At 35.3% G+C, this 21,176-nt stretch overlaps 2 protein-coding genes across 2 annotated transcripts; both read left to right on the top strand.

Annotated features, from left to right (window-relative positions):
• The first annotated feature begins 754 nt into the window (after positions 1 to 754).
• Positions 755 to 17,666, top strand: LOC141841921 (serine/threonine-protein kinase 1). Its single transcript, XM_074730120.1, has 18 exons — positions 755 to 1,415; positions 1,891 to 1,979; positions 3,400 to 3,507; positions 3,852 to 3,959; positions 6,600 to 6,690; positions 6,805 to 6,857; positions 8,985 to 9,047; positions 11,594 to 11,638; positions 11,779 to 11,814; positions 12,910 to 12,965; positions 13,845 to 13,926; positions 14,103 to 14,225; positions 14,309 to 14,390; positions 15,906 to 16,056; positions 16,334 to 16,571; positions 16,707 to 16,907; positions 16,976 to 17,061; positions 17,150 to 17,666. The coding sequence occupies exons 1-18, from the start codon at positions 755 to 757 to the stop codon at positions 17,247 to 17,249; spliced, it is 2,373 nt and encodes a 790-aa protein (XP_074586221.1). The 3' UTR covers positions 17,250 to 17,666.
• A 968-nt stretch (positions 17,667 to 18,634) lies between these two features.
• On the top strand, positions 18,635 to 20,580 carry LOC141842338 (polyamine oxidase 6-like). Its single transcript, XM_074730548.1, has 8 exons — positions 18,635 to 18,758; positions 18,822 to 19,071; positions 19,142 to 19,288; positions 19,364 to 19,586; positions 19,671 to 19,814; positions 19,882 to 20,286; positions 20,364 to 20,445; positions 20,516 to 20,580. The coding sequence occupies exons 1-8, from the start codon at positions 18,635 to 18,637 to the stop codon at positions 20,578 to 20,580; spliced, it is 1,440 nt and encodes a 479-aa protein (XP_074586649.1).
• Positions 20,581 to 21,176: the final 596 nt, after the last annotated feature.

A 21,176-nucleotide genomic window follows, 5' to 3' on the forward strand; every position in this document is an offset into this window, starting at 1 on the left:
GCGAGTGGGCTATCGATCGGGCCCGGGGCGGCGGTCTCCGGTGGCCGGACAGCGTGGCGACGGCGGCGGCAGTGGCTGGGGGTCGAGGCTGTCGCGCACGGGACTGGTTGGGAGTCGAGGTTGTCGCGCACGACCGCGGATGGGAGCGTCGCGCAACATAGCAATTTCCATATAATAGATATATATAATAATATATAATTATTGTCTACGATGCATTCATTGTTCGCGTTGGTTTGCGAGGAATTAAGACAAAAAGTGCAGGCACGTGACTGGTCATAGTCATAAACAAATCAATTCGAGCGGTTGAAATGGAGCCATCGCGAGTCACACAGTGTCCGAGCTTGACTCCGTTCAGGGAAATCCAACAGAAATTGAATGGCGTGGAGTTCGAAGTCGCCGTCGTAAGAATAAATTGTTGGGAAATCAACATCAAACTTAATAGGGAACTCAGCACGTGAGTTTGGATATGTCTCTGAGACGGTGCAGGACACTTAGGCCCTTGTTTACTTAGATTTATTTTAAAATAAATTAATAAAATATTAATTAAATTCATTTAAATTAATAAACAGCACGGATGAGGTCGCCTAGGCCTAAATTTAATTGGGTTGAAATATCGGACCTAAATTTAATTTTCGGGCTATTTGAACCGTGAAGCGGAGCCCGGCCCAATACCGATTCGTCTATGTTGACTTTGGATTTTGACCGGCGCAAATGGTTCGGTCTAGTTGAGCCCAACTCCCTCGCTCGTTCGCTCATGGCGTTCTCTTCTTCCCGTGGCCGGCGTGGAGGCCGCGCCGATCTCTACTCCACCGTCGTCGTCCATGGCGACGACGACGACGCCGGATCCCAGCAGGACGATGCCTCCGTGGATCAGGAGGAGGAAGAGGAGGACCCCTCCCTCCCTCCCCTCCTCAAGCGCGTTCCCAAGGACTTCGGCGCCGCTGCCGACGACGACGACGACGACGAGAGAGAAGGAGACGATGGGAATGAATTATACGGAACTTTCATCGTGAAGCGAGATGCTCACCCCTCGCCCTCTCCTACTGGACGGCGAACCCTCCGGTCCCCGTTCATGGATCTACAGCGAGCGAGCCCGAGGAGCAGAGGAGGCGACCAGGATGACCCCTACTCGACGTTCTTGGTTCATTCTACCGCGGCGGGGTCGAGCATGAGCGAGTCCGTGTCGGGGACTTTTGTCCGGAAGACGGGTGGTAGGGATGAGGGTGGGTTTGGGTCGCCTTTTACAAGCGTGGCAGTGGAAGGGGTGCGGGGAGGGGAGGGAGGAGGGTTCGTTCAGTCCCAATGGGAGGAGGCGAAGCAGCAGCACCAGAGGAGGAAGGCGTCGGTTAGTTCGGTGCCTGACAGCGTCGCCAAAGATGATCCTTCATCTAAGTATGAATTACTTCATGAACTCGGTAAGCATTGCTGAACGAGTAGATTATTCTCTTCGGCAGAGAAAGAGTTTTTCTGATCTCTACGGATAGCTCCCGGGAACATGATTGTCTTAGGAAAATGGAATCTTAAGGTCACACAGCGAAAAAGAAGAATCAGCTTCTCCATATTCAGATTGTAATGCTAGTAATTAGTGACCGTTGAGACTGTTAGGAATAACAAATTCGGCCATAAATTGTTTTTTTAGAATTCTCGATCTTCCTGGAAATGTTCTTCTCAGGCGTGCTGAGGATCATATTTTTTCGTGATTATTGTAGGTTGTTCTCTGCAAAAATTTGTATACGGTTCATATGTTTCCTTATGTTGTTTTGTGGCTAATTTATTAGAGAGATAAAGGCATATCTTCTTTGTTGAATGATATTAATGCCGAAGTGCATGGTCAATCAAGGATCGTTTTTTACCTGGCTATTGATTGTCTGTGGAATTGTTCAATGGCAGGAAAAGGTTCTTATGGTGCAGTATACAAAGCAAGGGATGTAAAGACTTCAGAGCTTGTTGCTGTCAAAGTGATATCCTTGACCGAGGGGGTATTATTTTTCCCACATCATTTAATAATTTTCAGTTTCCTTTTGAAGAATTGTTGTCATTGTTCATGCCTATTTAGTCCCAACTGTTTGGTGTTGGTTGCATACATCTTATTCTACTATTGAATTTTATCTTTTGCAAGGTTGTATTACTATATACTAGTAATATTTATACTTCTTAAATCACTTTAAGGTTAATTTGATTTTATTTTGGTCAACCTCTATCTTTTACACTTCCAACTTTAATTAATGTAACTTGTATAAATTCATCATCTTTGAACATGTTTGTACTATCCTAACATATTTTTGTTATTTTATCCTCTATTGCAGCTAACAACTAAGTCTTACAAGTAATATTAACCTCACAATTTATCTTAACATTTTCATCTCTGTTTGATTGTCTTTTTAAATATTTTATTTTCTAGATGCTCGATATTTGGATATTGTAAGTGTGATAGTCCATACTATGATTTTTATCAACTTTTCCTTTTAACCTAAGGGCAAATGACACTCACATAAGACTCCAAAATTCCATATCCACTTTCAGCCTTTAGGAAGAGGAAATAATAATTTGTATAAAAAAACTGAGATAACTTATAAATGCATTCAGCAAGCAACTTGAGAATTTGTTCTATGCAAACCTTAATTTCCCTAGAACTTATGTTTAACAAGTTCTGATCCCTTTCACCTTGATGTAAATATTTAAGAGCCTGTCACCATCAAAGTTATATCCTCGAGTGACATGGTATTCCTTTCTTCATACCATTTAATAAATTTTGTTGTCGACCTCTATAGTAAAGAAGATGAAAGAGTTGTTTGAGAGAGAATTCAAATTAATTTTCTAAATGCATGTTAGATAGTAACACGAGAAATTTGGTCAACTTTAATTCTTTTGTAACTTATATTGATGCACCAATTAACCCCAATGCATGGTAGGTATGCTGTCTAGTGTCATAGCTATGAATGCTGGTTCATTAGTGATTTATCTAACAACTTTATTTTCATACTTTGTAGCCTGTAACATCAATGAATGTGCTGTTCTTCTTCTGGAATTACTGTGTTCAAGAGAAATGAGTTTGTGCAAATCCCAGAATCTGGATAAAATATTCAGACTTGATAGTGATGCATCTAGTTTTTGTTTATGGTGGATAAATTCATTTAACATCAGGAACCTTATAGTTAATTGAAGGACCAACAAAAGTTTGATAGTGAGAATTATAGACCTGCATACTTGTCATAACATGAATCTACAAGTGTTATCTCTATTAACTGTAAAATTTAGAATTTAGATGTGAATGTGCACATTCTTTGAGCTTATTTCATACTTCTTCAGGTAATCAATTACTTATGATTGATTGAAAGTCATAGAGAACATAAATTTTTTTCCAATGATTATTTTGTTTCCATGTAAACCTCTTTTCAGGAGGAAGGTTATGATGATATTCGTGGAGAAATCGAAATGTTGCAGCAATGTAGTCATCCAAATGTTGTTCGTTATTTTGGGAGTTACCAGGGAGAGGAATACTTATGGGTAAGTCCAATGGCCTTCACATGTTCATAAACAGTCACACTAGAGTGAATATCTGTTTTTTTTTTTTTTTGTGCATGTGGCCTTGCTAAGAATCTACCTTCAGATATAACCTATGGACTTTATATTGGTTGCAAGTCCAACATCATGTAGGGGATGCTACTCTTCTCAGTGCTTTGTTTGTCTTGGACTAAATATGTTCGTATAAGATCAGCATTGCAACCATACAAATTGTTTACCAACTCCAATGCAGCTGCTGGTGGCACTTAAGAATTATTTCAATTGTTCATCTAATCATCTACCATGTCATTTTGTATCTCACATATGTTTTAGTTTACATTTGGCAGATAATAATGGAGTACTGTGGTGGAGGAAGTATTGCTGACTTGATGAATACTACAGAGGAATCTTTAGATGAGAACCAAATTGCCTATATCTGTAGAGAAGCTCTAAAGGTACCACTTAATTGTTTTGTGGGCCAGACTATAGGTTGATCCATATTTATTATTGGATAAAAAACCTGTAAGATTTCATATGAAAAATATTACAGTATCATCAAGAAGAGTATTGAAATCACCATTTCATTTATGATTATCAATAACATAGCAGGTATATCATATTTGCTTTTGACAAATGACAAAAGAATAGATTAAGAATCTCATTCTGCCTTGCTTGAGACGGGCAAGAAGTACTGTTTCTTGCATATGTTGAGATGCAGAACATCATTGAAATGCTTGCCTATATGCTCATGCTTACTTGTATGCTCATTAAGATTTTAGTAATAAATGCATAACAATTCTCTCATCAAAGGTTGACATTCCGTTCAAGGCCAAAAAACAACTTCAGCAGGGAATGTGATAGACAAACAACACAATTGGCAGCTTCACATCTCAGAGAACCTATTCTAGTATGCATAAATGTTCCTTTCTAATAAGAACTCATTTGAGGATAGAAAAATCAGGGTAGCATCCACATACTCTGGCTGGACTAGCAAGGTCATCATTAGGCAAAAGGACATGTATGATAGTAGTGATGAGTTTGCAGTAAATGCACTGGAAGAAGAGTGGTGGTGTACCTATTAATTATTAAACACAAAAAATGTAGAGAGGCAGTTAAGCAGCTACTCTTTCTTTTACCCTCTTTCGTTATAGTTTACCTTCTCTTACACCGCAGCTTTAGGAGAGACACTCATTAGTTGACCTGTACATGCACTTCTGTGTAGGTGCTGTGCACTAATCGATCTAATATCTGACTTGTAAATCTGGCTTGTCCAATCACTGGGAATCTAAATTCAAATGTTCAAATTAATTGATCCATCCAATATAATATAAGCTTTGGTAACCTATGATGGTCTAGCTGGATAAGGTGTAAAATTAATAATAATCAGTTATAGCCAATCACACTCGAAGTGATTAAATCCTCATTCTACTCCCAAAATTGTACCATCCTCCAGCTGTTTTTGGTGTGCAACTTGAGCATTAAAAATTGTTCATTCAAAGATTCAGGTTGATTTATACTAAACTTGCAATGGTTGAATATATACAGTAACAAACTGTCCAAATGAGAGACTCGACCCATTTATGTGATAGATGCAACCATCACATCATTATGTAGCTGTGTTAAGAATCCCAACTATTTAGGGGTTGACTACAAGGATCTTATCCCTTCATAGAATTCTATACAAAGCTATATCACTAATACTATTCAAATTTTGCAATTGCTTTATTATGTTAATTAAGATTTGTTTGGTCTTCCTCTATTTCTTGTCACTTTAGCATCAACAACAACAACAACTAAGCCTTATCTCACTAGGTGGGGTCGAGTATATGGATCCTCCTACACCATTAGGCTCTATCTTTTACTATATTATTATCTATATTTAAATAAATTTTATTTTGTTTTATCATTGCCAACCAATTCTTCTTTGATCTTCCTTCTTTAATATATATATTTGTCATAGTTTCACATTGCTTAATTGAAACATTTATTGGTCTTCTAAGCATATGCCCGTACCATTTTAAACATGTTTCTAGAATAGGTGTAACCTGACTTTTTCTTTAATGTTCTCATTTCTTATTCTATCCATCCTCATATGTCCGCACGTCTTTACGACTCTCATCTTCTGCTTGTGTGCACCTTCAACACTAATAATTTATTTGACTATGGAATTTCTTGGTTGAACATACGTATATCATCTTAATTACTTTTGATAGTTTTTTTTTTTCAAAAGCTATCTTTTCTAAATAACCCATATATTTGTCTTGCCATATTCCCCTATCTTCTTATTAACTTTATTATGCTATCTTTTCTATGTTGTTGATGTTCTATGTGTTCTTCCTTCTTCCCAACATTTGGAGGTTTGAATCATAAAGTATGATTGCTTGTATCACAATCTCATATTTTCTTTTAGCACAAGGAGCACATAGTGATCACCAAGTTTTTAGAAAATTTTCTCCATTTTTAAAACTCAAGCTTTATATTATAATTGATTTGTTTATTAGTATCTCCTTGTTGAATAATGGATTTGCACCAAAGTTGCCCTCCAATGGATCCTTGTTAAGCTCATTAATGGATTTAGATGTACTAATTCCAACTACCAACCTCGAAGAACTTGATATGATATTCTTATTTATTGTTAGTACCTCCCTGCATCAGGATTGAATAATTTGTGCACTTGTTGCTTTCCTTGGATGTGGTAGCCATTTCACTCTTATAGAATCTCCCAACAATCCAACCTATCTATCCTCGTTTCTTCTCGGTTAAAATTACATTTCATATATTGAACTTTAAGTTTACATTGTTTAAAATTTTAATTATTATAATTCCTCTATAATTCAAGCTTCAAGCTTATTCTATCTAGAGTCTTATCAGCTGTGACAATATCATTTCCAAATAATATTAACTGTGAGGTTTTATCTTGAAGATGAATGGTAATTCATTGAGGAATATAATATCGCTGAAACTTTCTATAATTCATCTAGTAAGCAGAACAACAAATCATTTGATAATTACAAGGTTTTGGGAATGAGAAATCTTATGTAATTATTGCATATTGCCCTTTTTCTAAATCTAAATATTTAAATTTATTGATGTAGGGGCTTTCATATTTGCACTCAATTTTTAAGGTCCATAGGGACATTAAAGGTGGCAATATTTTACTTACAGAACAGGGAGAGGTAAAGTTGGGTAAGCACTTACCTGAGAAATGCTACTCTTGCTGCATCCATTTGAAGATGTATATGCATTGTAGCAAATAGATAGCATTCAATTTTTTATTACCATATTTGTAACCTGAAACAGGTGACTTCGGTGTGGCTGCCCAGCTTACTAGGACCATGTCAAAGCGTAACACAGTATGCCGAATTTCCTATACATTAGTTTTTTTCACCGTAGATGATTAATTGAAGCAATTTTTAGTATACTTAGATTCTTCATGGTTTATTGATATGCATAAAAATCTGTCATTTTTAGTTACACTTGGATTTTTCATTCTGATAAAGTTAGGATGTGTCACTTGTTCCTATATTTGATGCAATTGTTTACATCATGGCATGTTTGGAGAAAAGACCCTAGTCACCAAGTTCTGTGCATTACTTGATCCTCATGTTAATTTCTTTAAATAACATGTCATGATGTAACTTATCATCTAACCATATATTCTCAGGAGCATTTATTATTCTAGGCACAATCATAACTTTTTTTTTATTGTGCCTCATTAGGCACTGTATTACCATAGCAAATGTCTTGGTGAGTGACTAGATATTTTTGTTACCCCACCTTTGTACCATCTTTAATTTTGTTTGGCGTTTATTATCATATTCCTCACTAATCTTTAGAAGATAATCAACTGAGGAATTTTGCTAATATGTATCCAAGTTGATGTTTCGTGCTTATGTTATGTTCTAATTTGTTTTGAATACACATTTATCTGTTTGTGGGATTACCTCAAAACCCTAAAGTTCTTTGACTTGCTGTATAGTGTTCTTGCTAATATTATTGAGTAAATGATTCTGATGTGAGGTTCTCTTGTATAATTTAAATCTTTTGACTGTCTTTTCTCTTCAAATTTGATGTCCGGTCAAGCCTGAACTTTGGATGCTTGTTCTAACACAAGTGCTTCAAGTGGTTAATAAATCAGTGGTTAGTAAATCATTGAGACTTGGAGATCACTTAGTATTTGACTGCATTTTCTCGCTGCAATGTGGAAAAAATATGAATGTTGAAGAATCCTTTTCTTCATTTTGCATGTTCATGAATCACTTGTAAAAATAGTTTGAGTGATGCCTATTTCGTCAAGGGTTAGTGGTTTTCTATGATTCTCCAGATAATATCATTTCTCTAGTTTTCATTCTTCTGAATGCATCATCTAGTACAATTGAAAATTGAATATCCAATCTAGGAGTGGCATTGGATCTGGTTTCGTGACAGAAAAAATTCTAATGGATTTTGAATCATTTTCAGGTTTTGTCAGATTTCTTGGTTGTGTCCAATTTGGTTGTCTTTCATATTTTCTTAATATTTTACAATTTTTTAAATAAGGTTTCTAAATCAAAGTTAGTTCCACTTTAGTCAAATATAGTCTACTTGAGTCACTTTATCTTGGATAGTGGAATGAGATCATTTCTAAAACTTTTTTTTTCTGATGAGTCAAAGATATTGTGGATTTTTTATATCATGTCTTGAAACTCAATAATACTAAAATGTGAAAAATCCAAACTCTGAACAGACTAGGAAAATGTATTCTAATTGTTTTTGGGTAGAGTCAAGTCTCCAATTAAATGGAGGTGTCTAGTGTGGTTCTTGCCCACCCCTAATTAATTTATTGCCAAAGAACCTTATCAATATTGGATTTTGAAGATTTTCTTTTGGATTTTTTTTCTCATCCTCCTTTTGCCTTCATCTTGCAATAATTTAATATTGTATATGCTGCCCAAGGTTTCCATGTTTAGAAGGGGAAAGTACATCAAATTTATGATACCAATTTAATCTCATATGGTGAGTTGTGGGCTAATAAATTATGTTTATAATCTTAGATGGGTAGTTATTATTATAACTTGGGCTTCACTATTTTGGGTCATTGGTTGAGTCTTACAAGTTAATAAGTCAATTCTCATATCTCTATAGATCATGACAAATGGTGAGTAGATCTAATTTTATTCATGGTGAGGTGCTGGAAAAAAATTTGTCTAGGTGATGTCAGAGCCATCATTGGGTCTCATACCACCAATTAAGACAATTCTATAATATGATGGAATATGAGTTGTACCTTCAATTTAATTCCATATCGCTGTGAACTAATGAAGGGGTATAAACGAACATTTTGGGTCAGTAGTTGAGTGTGGGTTAGTTCTCTCATCTATACACGCTTTGCATCCTTTTGTTTTGATTATTGCTACTATGTTGTTCTAAGGTTAATTTCATAATGTATGACACCCTTGAATTTCGTTGTTATATCAATTGTATTTTCATGTCATCTTCAGGTTATCGGTACTCCACATTGGATGGCTCCAGAAGTTATTCAAGAAAGTCGGTATGATGGAAAGGTAATTTGACTGTTGATTGCAAGTATGTTAAACTAACTATGCATTCTGTAAGGTGTAATATAGAATCCCTTTAACATCTGGAAAAACTTCCATCTTCATGGATTCTATGAATTCATAGTAGTCACATAGTAGTGATACATTGAGATCTTTAGATTTTCTTAAGTATATGGCTCAAGATAATCTCTAATTAAGACTGTTTGCAATTCAGTTCACAAAAATCGATGGGGACAAGACTCCAGCTCATGAATAAAGTTATTCAGTGTTTCAGTTTCTCATTTTCCCCATAAATCTGCTTGCTGATAACTATCCACAAAAATTGATGCAAATTAATGTTAGCTTATTGTACCTTGGCTCAAGGCATTCTTACTAACTCTACTCTATTGCTTCTAGCAACGTTTAAGTTATGAATTATTTTTATGGCTATATTGTGGCATGTGAATTGGAATATTTTCCTTATCATAATCAAAATTATCAAGCCATGTTTATTCCAACTATCTAATATTTGTCTATTTGTTAGATGTCAGATACATGGATATACCCCTCTATATTGAGATTTATGCAAGACTATATTACTAAGAATAATTAAATCAATTAAATGCTTTTTTTTTTATCACAATAGCACGAGTTTGATTAAATCAATTAAATGAAGGGGAGCTTTGATACAACGGTAAAGTTGTTGTCATATGACCTGGAGGTCATGAGTTCGAATCATGGAAAGAGTCTCTTGTAATGTAAGGTAAGACTGCGTACAATAGACCCTTCTCCGGGACCCACATTAGCGGGAGCTTCATGCATTAAACTGCCCTTTAATAACGCGAGTTTGAGTTTTCTTGTTCTCCTTAGACCTTCCATTCTAATCATAATACCTTGTCTAAACATAAAACCTATTGGTAATCTTTGAATATGTTCATATTACATTTTTCTCGTTTATTATCTATTGGAGCTACATATAATTTTGCTCAAATAATAATATTTTTTATTTTTCCTTTCTAATTCATGTATCTATTTTTTCATTTTCATCTCTGCCATCTGAACTTTTTTTTATATGTTGTTTCTTAATTATCCAACACTTTGATTTTGAATTATAGTTAGTTGTATTGCAATCTTATAAAACTTTCTTTTTGCCTAGGAGTATGATGAGCGCATGATTCTAGAAACTTCTCGTCATTTCAACAATCCACTTTTTATCCTATCAATAATACCTTTAATAATATCTTGCTCAAATAGATCTAAGATATTTAAAACTTGTAAGAGTTTTATATCCAACTATTCACACAGGTTTTTTCTTATTATTAAAATTAAATTTTATTTTAGATCTACTTATCTTAAAACCTTCAATGTATAAAATTTCCCCCTCAGTTCCAGTTGCAAGCTTAACCTATTTACCTAGCACAATATTTTCAACAAATAACATACACCAATGAGCTTTTTCTTAAATGGAATCCATGTGTTCTTATAGTTAACATAAAAAATATGGAATAGAGCCATTCCCATGATACAAATCAACAATTACATCATAGAAAATACTTGTAGCTACATTATTATTGTTATTATTATTTATCATATCAATATAATTGCTACACATTTTTCTCAAACAACCACCTCAATATTCTAGAACTCTATCAGAAACTTTTTCAAGTTTATAAAAAGTACGTGGACATCGAATTTTCATTAGTTGTCACTAAAAGTAGTATTCATATGTGATCTTTTATACATGTATCCAAATTGATTTTCAAAGGTGCCTTATCTCTTATTTCTCTCAGTGGTTCTTTATTGTGCATTCATAGTATGAGTCATAAGTTTGATCCTTCTATAATTAGAACATCTACACTTTTGTTTCTTAAAATGGTACTAAAACAATTTGTCTCCCTTCTACAAGCATCGTCTTAGTCCTCAATATTTGTTCTCCTAAAGCACAATATGTAGACCTACAATTTAACCTTCATTTTCCTTCTTATTTAACCTCATCTTGAATTGGAATATTGGACCACATTCTGAGTTGGAATATTGGGCCATAGGAAACTTGTTAAAACATCACCTTTCAATCTCATCTGATTGTGATCTGGATCAGCAAATTTTGACTGGATTGCAAAGTCTGACAATCTTTCCTAAGAAATCAAACATCTAAGGAAGCTTGACGACGACGACGACAACAACTAAAACCTTTATCCCATTAAGTGGGGGTCGGCTATATGGATCCTCCTATGTCATTACTAATGACATAGGATGATCTATATAAACTTGCTAAGGAAGATTGACAGTGAAAGATCATAGAATTTTGTTTGAAATAGGATAAATTCACTATACTTGGGCTAAAATTTATTGAGATTTGGTGAGATTGAGTTGCACATGTGTACATGAAGGAGAGAGATAGTGTTATTGTTGTCACTGTTAAGGATGTCTTCGCCATCCAAGGATAGTACCTTCTGAGTTCCCATGAGAGAGATATGCTACAACTCCTTTGATTCTTCTGCTTTACATTTAATCAGATTTTTTAAGGGACTCATATTTTGCCTCTAGTAATCTGGCACTGAAACATTTTTCAGGTTGATGTTTGGGCACTTGGTGTCACAGCTATTGAAATGGCAGAGGTATTTTTCATAAGATGCTAGTTCTGTCCTTTTTCTTCTCGTATAGTGGGTAATACCTGTCATTTACTTGTGATCTCCTAATCATGCTAGGTGAAATTCTCATACTGCTAACATTTTATTGATGTATCTATTGATTTCAGGGGCTACCTCCAAGATATGCGGTGCATCCAATGAGGGTCAGTGCAAATATATGATTCATCTCAAAGAAATTATTCATGTATTTATATCATGATAATTTTTTATTCAATAGTTCTTTCATGTCCTTGCATTAGCACTACTGTCATTGCATTGTGCAATTGTTTTTTTTCTTGGTCTTGGGATTTATTGGTTAATACATGATCCTAATCTCATGCAAGCCTGTAGTGTGTTCAATCTGTATCTGCAGAAATTGAGAGAATGAAGAGGAGCAAAATTTTAGCACATACCTACAGTTGTTTGCTCTATCCATTTATGTGATAGTTAAGAGGTTGAAATAGATGTTTCAATTTTCTCAAATCTGTTCTTTCAACGAGTATCAAAGGCTGTTTTAGGTCCTACCTATTGAGTTATACTCTTTCCTACCTCTTGGTCTACTTGTTTTCCATTCAAGCCATTGTTTGGCCCAAACATATCATGATGATGCATTCCATGATTTAGCACACACAAAAAAAGTATTCTTTGACATTATACTGTTTTTGTTTTCATTTGTTTTAAAAATTCTGCTTGAAGTGTAGAGAAAGGCAATAGTATAGGACGTCTTTTAGTGCAAACATAGATATTGCTGCAAAACTTTTAGTCAATAGTGTGCATGTATGCATGCATAACTTTTTCCATGCATTAATTTTACAATAGGCTTGATGCTTAGGATAAAAACAGCTGAATCACAGTCATTTCTCTATTTATCATCTGATCATGAAGGTGGTGCAACAAGCAAACATCTTAACCAATCTTAACTAATCTTAAACCATGTATCATTGTCAAACAACTTTCTTGGTTTGTAATAACACATGGTTTAAGAAACTTCTCTGTGCCACTAGTTTTCAATTCAAATTGACATACTGTTCAGGTTGCTAAGTCTTTTTTTTGTTGTCAACCATGCAATGGATTTGATTTTAATTAATCTATACTCTATAGCATCAAAAAATGACTATTATCAAATATGTGAATTGCAACTCCAATGTTTGGTGTTCTTGCCACTTCTGTTGTTGGTTTTCCTCATTCTTACTCTTCTTCATTTGCTTTCCGTTCAGTATGTATAATAAATTGATCATGTTGATATTTTTTCCAAGTAGGTGCTGTTTATGATATCAAGTGAGCCTGCTCCAATGCTTGAAGACAAAGAAAAATGGTATGTTTTTTACAGAAATGATTCTAGAATTGTTATTTATGGGATTTTATTTAATTAAAAGGGATATCTATAACTAGTCTATTCCATGTGAATAATAGATATTTAACATTGCCAGAAATGGTGAAGTTCAAGATCATACTGAGACCTGACTTCCTACCAACTTATTGTCATTATCTCTATTTTAGCATATGCATCATCCATTAACTATCATATACCTTGTATTTGATTTCTCACTTCGCTTCTAAGTTCAAAATTCTCTTGGGGTACAGTTATTCTCTTTTGTTGCTTATTCTGTGCTTGTCACAAATGGAAACTTGCACATATATTATGATGCCTTTATCATCGTCATATTATTCTTAGAATGCACACCTTTTTGAGAGGTATAAAGGTGGTAATGTTGGACATGATAAGAGATGAGATCATCACTTGAAGACAACACCAAAGAGGGAATTTCTTTATAAAATTCAGATTAACAATATAGGAGAACAATCAACAAAATGATAACAAAACCTGATTCACTTAGGAGATAATTTATTTGTTGTTTATCTTGAGTTATTTTGTACTTTACAGATATTATAGTTGATTGATATAAATATACACAATTATACATAAATGAAGAACAGCATAGCCTCATACATCCCTTTAGCGGCTATGGCATGCTTATCTTAAATAGCACCACTTTTTATACTTTGTAATGAATTCATGATATTAAATTTTATACTAGTTCTTACAATTCTATGACCCAGTTCACAGACCCTCATCTAGGTGTGTGGAAAAGTAAGTCCAACAACCTTGCTCCTAGATACATTTGATGTTCACTTCATGCCATTAAATTGAATATTATGATTTGGTTCTTTTATGGTCATTTCCTTGTTGCAGGTCACTTCTTTTCCATGATTTTATTGCTAAGTGCCTAACCAAAGATCCACGATTACGTCCATCTGCAACTGAGATGCTGAAGGTATCTGACTTTTACATTCTGTGTAACCTTAAGTGGCTTTTACATTCTATGTAAGGTCTTGTTGTATTAGTCTCTCTAGTAGTTTTGCTCCGATTATGATTGTGAGGTTATGATTACTTGATCGCTTTTCGTATGATTAATTTTTCCTGCTAGATTTTAATTAAAGTAGTTTACAGCATAAATTCATTGAAAAATGCAATTGGGGACCTCCAAAAATGTTGCCAAAAATAAAAAAAGCTAGGCAAATAAGAGCATCAATGGCTGCACAGGCCCAACATCAACAAGCAGGAAGTGAAACTGTATGATCTCTCTGATCATTTTTTTCAGAATTAACATAAGTGAAAATTTGTACTTAATTCCCTAATTTCATTCACTGTTGCAGAGAGTGGAAGGAACTGTATATGGAGACACTGTTCCTTCAAGGCCTATTGGTTATCCAATCAACAGTGCTGAAACTGATGCAGGTAATTAGAAACTTATTTTGCTAGTGGAAATTTGCATCACATAAAATAAGTAGCATAATGTTTTGTATGCCTTCTCTTAGGCAACTTAGTTTCGCTTTGGCTTATTTTTCTCTTGTAATGAGGGAGACACCCTTTTTATTCCCAAGTACAGATCTTGTTTTGCAACTTGACCCATAGTTGAAGTTGAAACGATGGATGCTGAGTTACAAAGACCTTATCAAGTAATAAATTAAATGATTCTGCTGCAGTTATTAGATTGCTAAATCTATTCTCATGTGCCAAAGACCTCATCATCAATGAATTGAGGAAATGTTCAGCTTAATACCATTTTGAATTTTTTTAGCCGCTCACCTGATGAAATTTAAGATACCTTGATCAGTTATATGATTCCATTCAATTAATTTTCTTTGCATGTGGAATTTAAAGTGTTTGCTTTGTTAGGGATTCAGTTTTAATTATTAGGCACTTAAGAATAGTATCATTTCTCATTTGACAGTCATTCATGGTGCATTATGGTAGCATTTTCTAATTTTCAGTATTTGTCACCTTTGTAACTCAAGTTTAATCATATTTTAAATATTATTTATAGTCAATCCAATTCAATTAACTAATGGTATAAGTTGTATAAATAGCTAAATCTATTTAGTCACACAGAATACAGAAATTTGATTGTGTTTCCATAAGATTCATGTTCGTGTCAATATGAAACTGAAAATAGGTTTTGTGATCAAAGAGTATAAAATGTAAGTCATTGTGAATGTTCAAGACATGTTTTTTTAATTTATACGCCCGCTGTTATATAATTTCATTATGGCGTACACACTCAAATTTTGGGCCCCAAATGAGTAAAGATCCTTGGTTGAAACGAGCTGAATGCCCAAGTGAATAACCTGCCAAAGTGAATTACCAACATTGCCAAACCATTTCAGGATATTCCCCTCACAGTTTTGCAAATCCTACAGCATTTGATGAACCAATTGCTTCCTTTAATCTCTAAGAAAAATATTAAAAGAGTAAGGTTGTTTAGAATTTGAAGGAATCCTGCATAACTTACATGAGTAAATACGAGTAGACATCTTATTTTGAAATTACTGAGCTATCAGTCATTAGTTCCTCATGTATCGATTAATTCCCCCTGTATGATGATTTGTGAAGCAAGCAATCTCCATAGCCTAGTTGCATTAAATCAATCACAGAAACTATATTTTACCTAATGTAATTAGGATATACATCCTTCTTGTCAAGTTGTACTTAAACTTTGTAAAAATAATTGTTTTTTTATTTTATTTAGATAAAAGTATTGTCCTAGGCTAAAATCTCAGATTGAGATGTTTTACAGTCTAGCCTGCTCTTCCTTGAACAACAATAAGCCTAGAGTCTCCTTTCCTTAAAGATGACCTAAATCCTTCAGTCTATTTATTTTTATTCTTTCCCAAAGGAAATATATTCTTAAATTTGAACTAGTGTCAAGTTAGTCATCAACAAATTTATCAATTTGACATCTTTTCTATGTAGGGGAATTTGGTACTGTCGTAGTTCATGATGAAGTTGGAATCAGGGATGAACTTGTTGAATCTCCTATATCTAAGAAACCAGAATTCATACCTGGACTTGGTGACATCAGTTCTTTCAATCATGATCCTGGGGATAGATCTTTTGATTTTTGGTATGTTTAATAGATTCAAGATTTTCCTTTATTTCTGGATAGTTGTGATCTAATGTTTTATGCAATGACCTAAATTTTTATACAAGACAATGATCATAATGTTTCCAAAGCACTAAAGTGAACTTTGAAGGGTAACTATTTAAATACTGCAATGGTATACTGCTTCAAGTGCTACATGCTCAGTGCTAATTAATTTTTTTCTTTCTTTCTTTCCTGGTAACCAACTTTTGTTTAACTATCTTTTCACAATTATTTATTTATTTATTTTTTGGCTCAGGGTTGACAATTTGAGTGGTACTGTAGTTACTAAAAAGCCTGATATAGCGGAAATGCTTGATTCCCAACCAATCCAACGGTTGCCGTCATCTTCTGGTTATGTCGAGAGAGTCAATTCAAATGTCGTCTTGCAGCAACGTAGTTCAGGCAAGAGTTATACAGTGTCTGATAACACTGACAAGAGCAGTACTCTGAGAAGTGCCACCATTAACCGAAAAGCATTTTCAGTACAAGATAAGGTGCATTTAGCTATAAAAAGCATCTTCCCTGACCCCAATATTTTGAGCTCAAGTGAACAATAATGAAATGAAAAATCTATTTCCCAGTTCAATTAATTTATTCCTCTCTGGCTTATTGAGTTGTCCATTTCCTAGATCCGGTCCATCTATGCTGCCGGCAATACCGTACCTATTCCATTTCTTAAGGCAATAGACATTTCTCCTCTTGCTCTAGTCTCCGAGAACATAGCCGGGGATAGAGTGCAGGAATCTACCTCTCATGCTGCATTGGAAGCAGTGAAGGAGCTTTTCAGTGGCGATGGGCAATCCAAAAAAGGACGCAAAGGGCAAAATGAGGTACTGACAAAATTTTGCTTGTTGCATTTTTGAACGGTTGGATTCAGTGTGTTGCTTTGGTGGCCTAGATCCAGCTTCCTCCAGGAGTTTATCAGAGATTGACTACAAGCCCAACATTGATGAATCTAGCACAAGCATTGGCTTATCATAAAACGTAAGATCATATTTACTTTTTCAGAAGCATTTTATTTGAGATTGTCAAATTTTGTCAGCCTTGAGTCTGTTGCCCCTATTGTTTCCAGGTGTTATGAGGATATGCCACTTCAAGAGCTTCAAGCAGCACAAGAGAAGCAAACTATTCAAAACCTTTGTGACACACTCCGTACTATTTTAAGGTTATAAATAGCAACCTCATGATCTAGTCAGTGAAGGGGAGCATGTTGGTTGTTATTTATGGTAGATGACCACATCATAGATTATAATAGACGCATCCCTTCAAGTTTAAGAGGTAGTGCACCCTTAGCATCATATTTTTCCGACTAAAATTTTTTCCCCGATATTTCCCTTCACTGATGATTTCAAATAGACTTCAAGTGCTGCTGTTGTGGCAAGGTGCTCCTCGGAATGACACAAGCAAATCTTCACTACAGATTGAGTAATGCAATCCAGTCATTAGATCTAATGTAAAGAATAGGCATGCCCATTCTAACTTTTGAGAGCAAACTAAATTTAATCTCTTGTTCAGTTTATTTCTGCTATTCTTGAGTGTGTAAGCTGTGGATGATAACTAATAAAAATATTATCTCTTAGCTATTTTTATTTCTGGTTCTGGTGTTTTTTTTTTTTTTTATAATTCAGATGTCCAGACTTTCTGCAGATCCGGAAATGCAAAACAGTGCGTCAAAGTTGATATTCAGATCTTGGATGCTTAATTAATCTGTTGAGATTCGAATTGTGGGGGAGTGATCGTATCCTTTTTCTGCAATGTTGTGTGCATGATGAACACAATAATATATGAATCTTTACTTTTTTTGTTTCAATATTTATGAATCTTACCTTCTGTTTTTTCAATCTTCCTTGATTGTTTTTGATAAAGTCCAACCCAGTCATTATTCTGTGCTCTACAGATAAGTTTACGTCCCTTCCCATACTTTTTTCCTTTTTTTTTTCTTGTGAGCTTTTATTTCCCATTTCAACCCAAATAAGAATAAAAAGTTAAGAAAGGTTTTTTTTTTCTTAAAATGATTTCGTCTTAAAAAAAAACCAGTGTTTCCAATAAAATTTAATTATTTATTCTTTGAAAATCATCGTACAGAAAACTGAGATAGTTTAAACACTTCAGACATCAATTCACTTGTAAACATTTTGTATAGATTTCAAATGAAGTAAAAGGTTAGAATTAATTAACTCTTTCTTAAAATAATTTTTTCATCAAAATACTATTTTTTTAAAACTATGACTAATTTCAAAAGCGCATTTTTTTACAGTTCTCCATTTTGAGAAATCATAAAATATCTATAATGATCTATTTCTTTCTTTAAAAAAACTGTGTTTTTTATTTTTTAAAATATTAAAGGAGTTTTTTTAATAATAACTTTCCTTTAGTAGCTTTGCTTAAACCTCTTAATACATTTAAAAAATTCTAAAAGTATGTTTCATTCAGCAGGTATTAATTATCTCACATTCAATATAATATAAAAAAAATATTTAATCAACAAATATTTTTAAAAATTTTAATGTTTAGTCTATAAATACTAAAGCAACGCCAAGAAACGTCTACCTGAACAATGGCGTGCTCCAGAATGCTCACCCTGTTCCTGCTCCTCCTCCCGACTCCGTGTCTTGGGAGATCAACGACCGTCTCAGAATCTGATAGGCCATCGGTGATCATCGTCGGAGCAGGGATCTCCGGTAAGCTCATGCATGCCTTGATAATAAACGAACCAGTGTTGTTCTTAGATAAGCATTTCTCAGGAATATCAGCAGCAGTGACGTTGGCCGGAGCAGGCGTCCATGGCGTCTTGATACTGGAAGCCACCGACAGAGTCGGCGGCAGGATTCACAGCAAAAGATTCGCTGGGCACCGGATTGAGGTCGGCGCCAACTGGATTCAAGGAGTCAACGGTGAGAAAATGAACCCAATTTGGCAAATGGCAGAGAAGCTCCACCTCAAGACATTCTTCTCCGATTACTCCAACATCTCCTCCAACACTTACACACAGAGGTACCTAGTCGATCAGTATCGTTCTATCAAATTCAAGATAGAAACAATCATCAATAACTAAATTCTGCAGCGGTGTGCTTTACGAGAGATCAGTGGTCGAGCGAGTGCTGGAAGTTTCAGAGAAAGTGGTCGACGATGGCGGAATCTACTCACGTTCTCTGCCTTCTGACGGCCACGAAGACATCTCCATTTTGGGGTTTCAGAAAATGAAGAAACAGTACGATTCGGCAAACATGTTCAGATTTTTGATACTGAACAAGAAACTTAATTAATTCACTCGTTGGATGTGCAGTGCTCCTTCTACTCCATTGGAGATGGCAGTGGACTACTTCATGAACGACTACGAGAGCGCCGAGCCGCCTCGCATAACGAGCTTGCAAGGAACACTGCCGATCCGCACGTTTACAGACTTCGGAGAAGAAGACTATTTTGTTGCTGATGAACGAGGTTACGAGAGCTTGGTGCATCACTTGGTCAATCAATCCCTCAACGCTGATTCCATCAAACTAAACCAGGTTCATTAACTCGTACATTTCTCAAGAGTTTTCTTTTATTTATTGTTCTTCCTGTTTAGATCTTGGATGAACTGATAAAACCAGGTCGTGAGGTCCATAAACCAATCGAGAAATGGAGTGACTGTGACCACAGAGAACGGCCGCCATTACAGAGCAGATTATGTGATGGTTTCTGTGAGCATCGGAGTCCTCCAATCGGACTTGATCAAATTCCATCCTCAACTTCCAGTGAGTTGAAAAATTCCACTTCAGTTCCATTCTTTTAGAACATTAATCACTTTCTCTGTTTTTGCAGCATTCAAAGTTCTCAGCCATTTGTCAGCTCGATATGGCAGTGTTCACTAAGATCTTCCTCAAGTTTCCCTACAAGTTCTGGTCTGACAGAAACAAGACTGAGTTCTTCTTGTATGCCAGTGAAAGAAGAGGATATTACACGATTTGGCAGGAACTCGAGAAAGAACTCCCAGGAGCCAATGTTCTGCTTGCTGTGGTGACTGATGAAGAAGCAAGAAGGATAGAGTTGCAGGCGGACGAGGCGATCAAAGCTGAAGCCATGCGAGTGCTGAAGAACATGTTTGGGAAGAAAATACCAGAGGCCACAGACATATTTGTCACGAGATGGTCGACCGATAGGTTCTTCAGGGGCTCCTTCTCCAACTGGCCTATTGGCCTCCACAGCCATGACTTCAATCAAATTAAGGTTTTCTGCACCAGTTGATCGTGATCGAATCCTTCTTCTTCTTCATGCATGCTCATGTTTATTGTTCTTGTTTTCAGGCACCTTTTGGGAGGATTTTCTTCACCGGAGAGCACACGAGCAGACTCTACAATGGCTACGTGCATGGTGCATACTTGGCAGGTTTGATCGAGCTACCACATTCTTCATTCAGTTCCTCTTGTGCTGCTTTTCATTGAGACCTTGATTTCAGGCGTTGACTCTGCAAACGAGTTGGTTGGAAGCATCAAGAAGAAGATGGAGACAGCCAAGAACTGAAATTTGGGTGGGTCGATGGATTTGATATTTAGATCAATTCTGTAACTTGCAACAAATCTTATGAGTATCTATGAGATGATGACTTGTGTGAGATTTAATTTTTAAATATTTTTAGTGTAATTAATAAATTCTAAAGATATTTGGTAGTATATGGAGGATAATGCTCTATAATCTTTTAAATTCTAATTATTTTATTTATTCCTTTAAATATTTTACTAGTGTATACTCTTATTTTATGTTAATTTGCAAATATAAATTGAAATTGATTTTAATATTTAACTAAAAAATAAATTTGGAAATATTTCTGATGAATATTTGGCGAAGTTTTCAGAATTAAAATTATGAAATTTAAATTATTAAATATAAAATAGATATAATAATAAGGCGAAGAAGAGGGAAAGGAGAAAGGAGAAAGGAGAGGAGAGAGGTGAAGAGGCTTCCGTGCGGCGCCTTCTCCTTCGCCCTCCTCAATGTGACGTTGGCCGATCGTTCTTCGGATCGCCTCCGCGTCTGAAGCTAGTCGGTGAGCGATTCCTCCTTCATTCTACTGCGATTCCTTCGAGTGTTTGCTTCTGATTCGTAGGGCTGACTCTCGA

The sequence above is a fragment of the Curcuma longa genome, chromosome 11 (genome assembly GCF_044706935.1).
Source record: "Curcuma longa cultivar G26 ecotype Majalengka, Jawa Barat chromosome 11, ITB_CL_G26_1.1, whole genome shotgun sequence".
In the NCBI taxonomy this organism is placed as follows: domain Eukaryota; kingdom Viridiplantae; phylum Streptophyta; class Magnoliopsida; order Zingiberales; family Zingiberaceae; genus Curcuma; species Curcuma longa.

What these genes read in the sequence shown, in the direction of transcription:
- LOC141841921 (XM_074730120.1), top strand. Translation starts at nt 755, where the DNA reads ATGGCGTTCTCTTCTTCCCGTGGCCGGCGTGGAGGCCGCGCCGATCTC. An exon ending in ACAGGGAGAGGTAAAGTTGG is followed by an intron (nt 6,691 to 6,804) that starts GTAAGCACTTAC and finishes AACCTGAAACAG; the next exon opens with GTGACTTCGGTGTGGCTGCC. An exon ending in CTTGAAGACAAAGAAAAATG is followed by an intron (nt 12,966 to 13,844) that starts GTATGTTTTTTA and finishes TCCTTGTTGCAG; the next exon opens with GTCACTTCTTTTCCATGATT.
- LOC141842338 (XM_074730548.1), top strand. Translation starts at nt 18,635, where the DNA reads ATGGCGTGCTCCAGAATGCTCACCCTGTTCCTGCTCCTCCTCCCGACT. An exon ending in TCCAACACTTACACACAGAG is followed by an intron (nt 19,072 to 19,141) that starts GTACCTAGTCGA and finishes TAAATTCTGCAG; the next exon opens with CGGTGTGCTTTACGAGAGAT. An exon ending in TTTCAGAAAATGAAGAAACA is followed by an intron (nt 19,289 to 19,363) that starts GTACGATTCGGC and finishes TTGGATGTGCAG; the next exon opens with TGCTCCTTCTACTCCATTGG.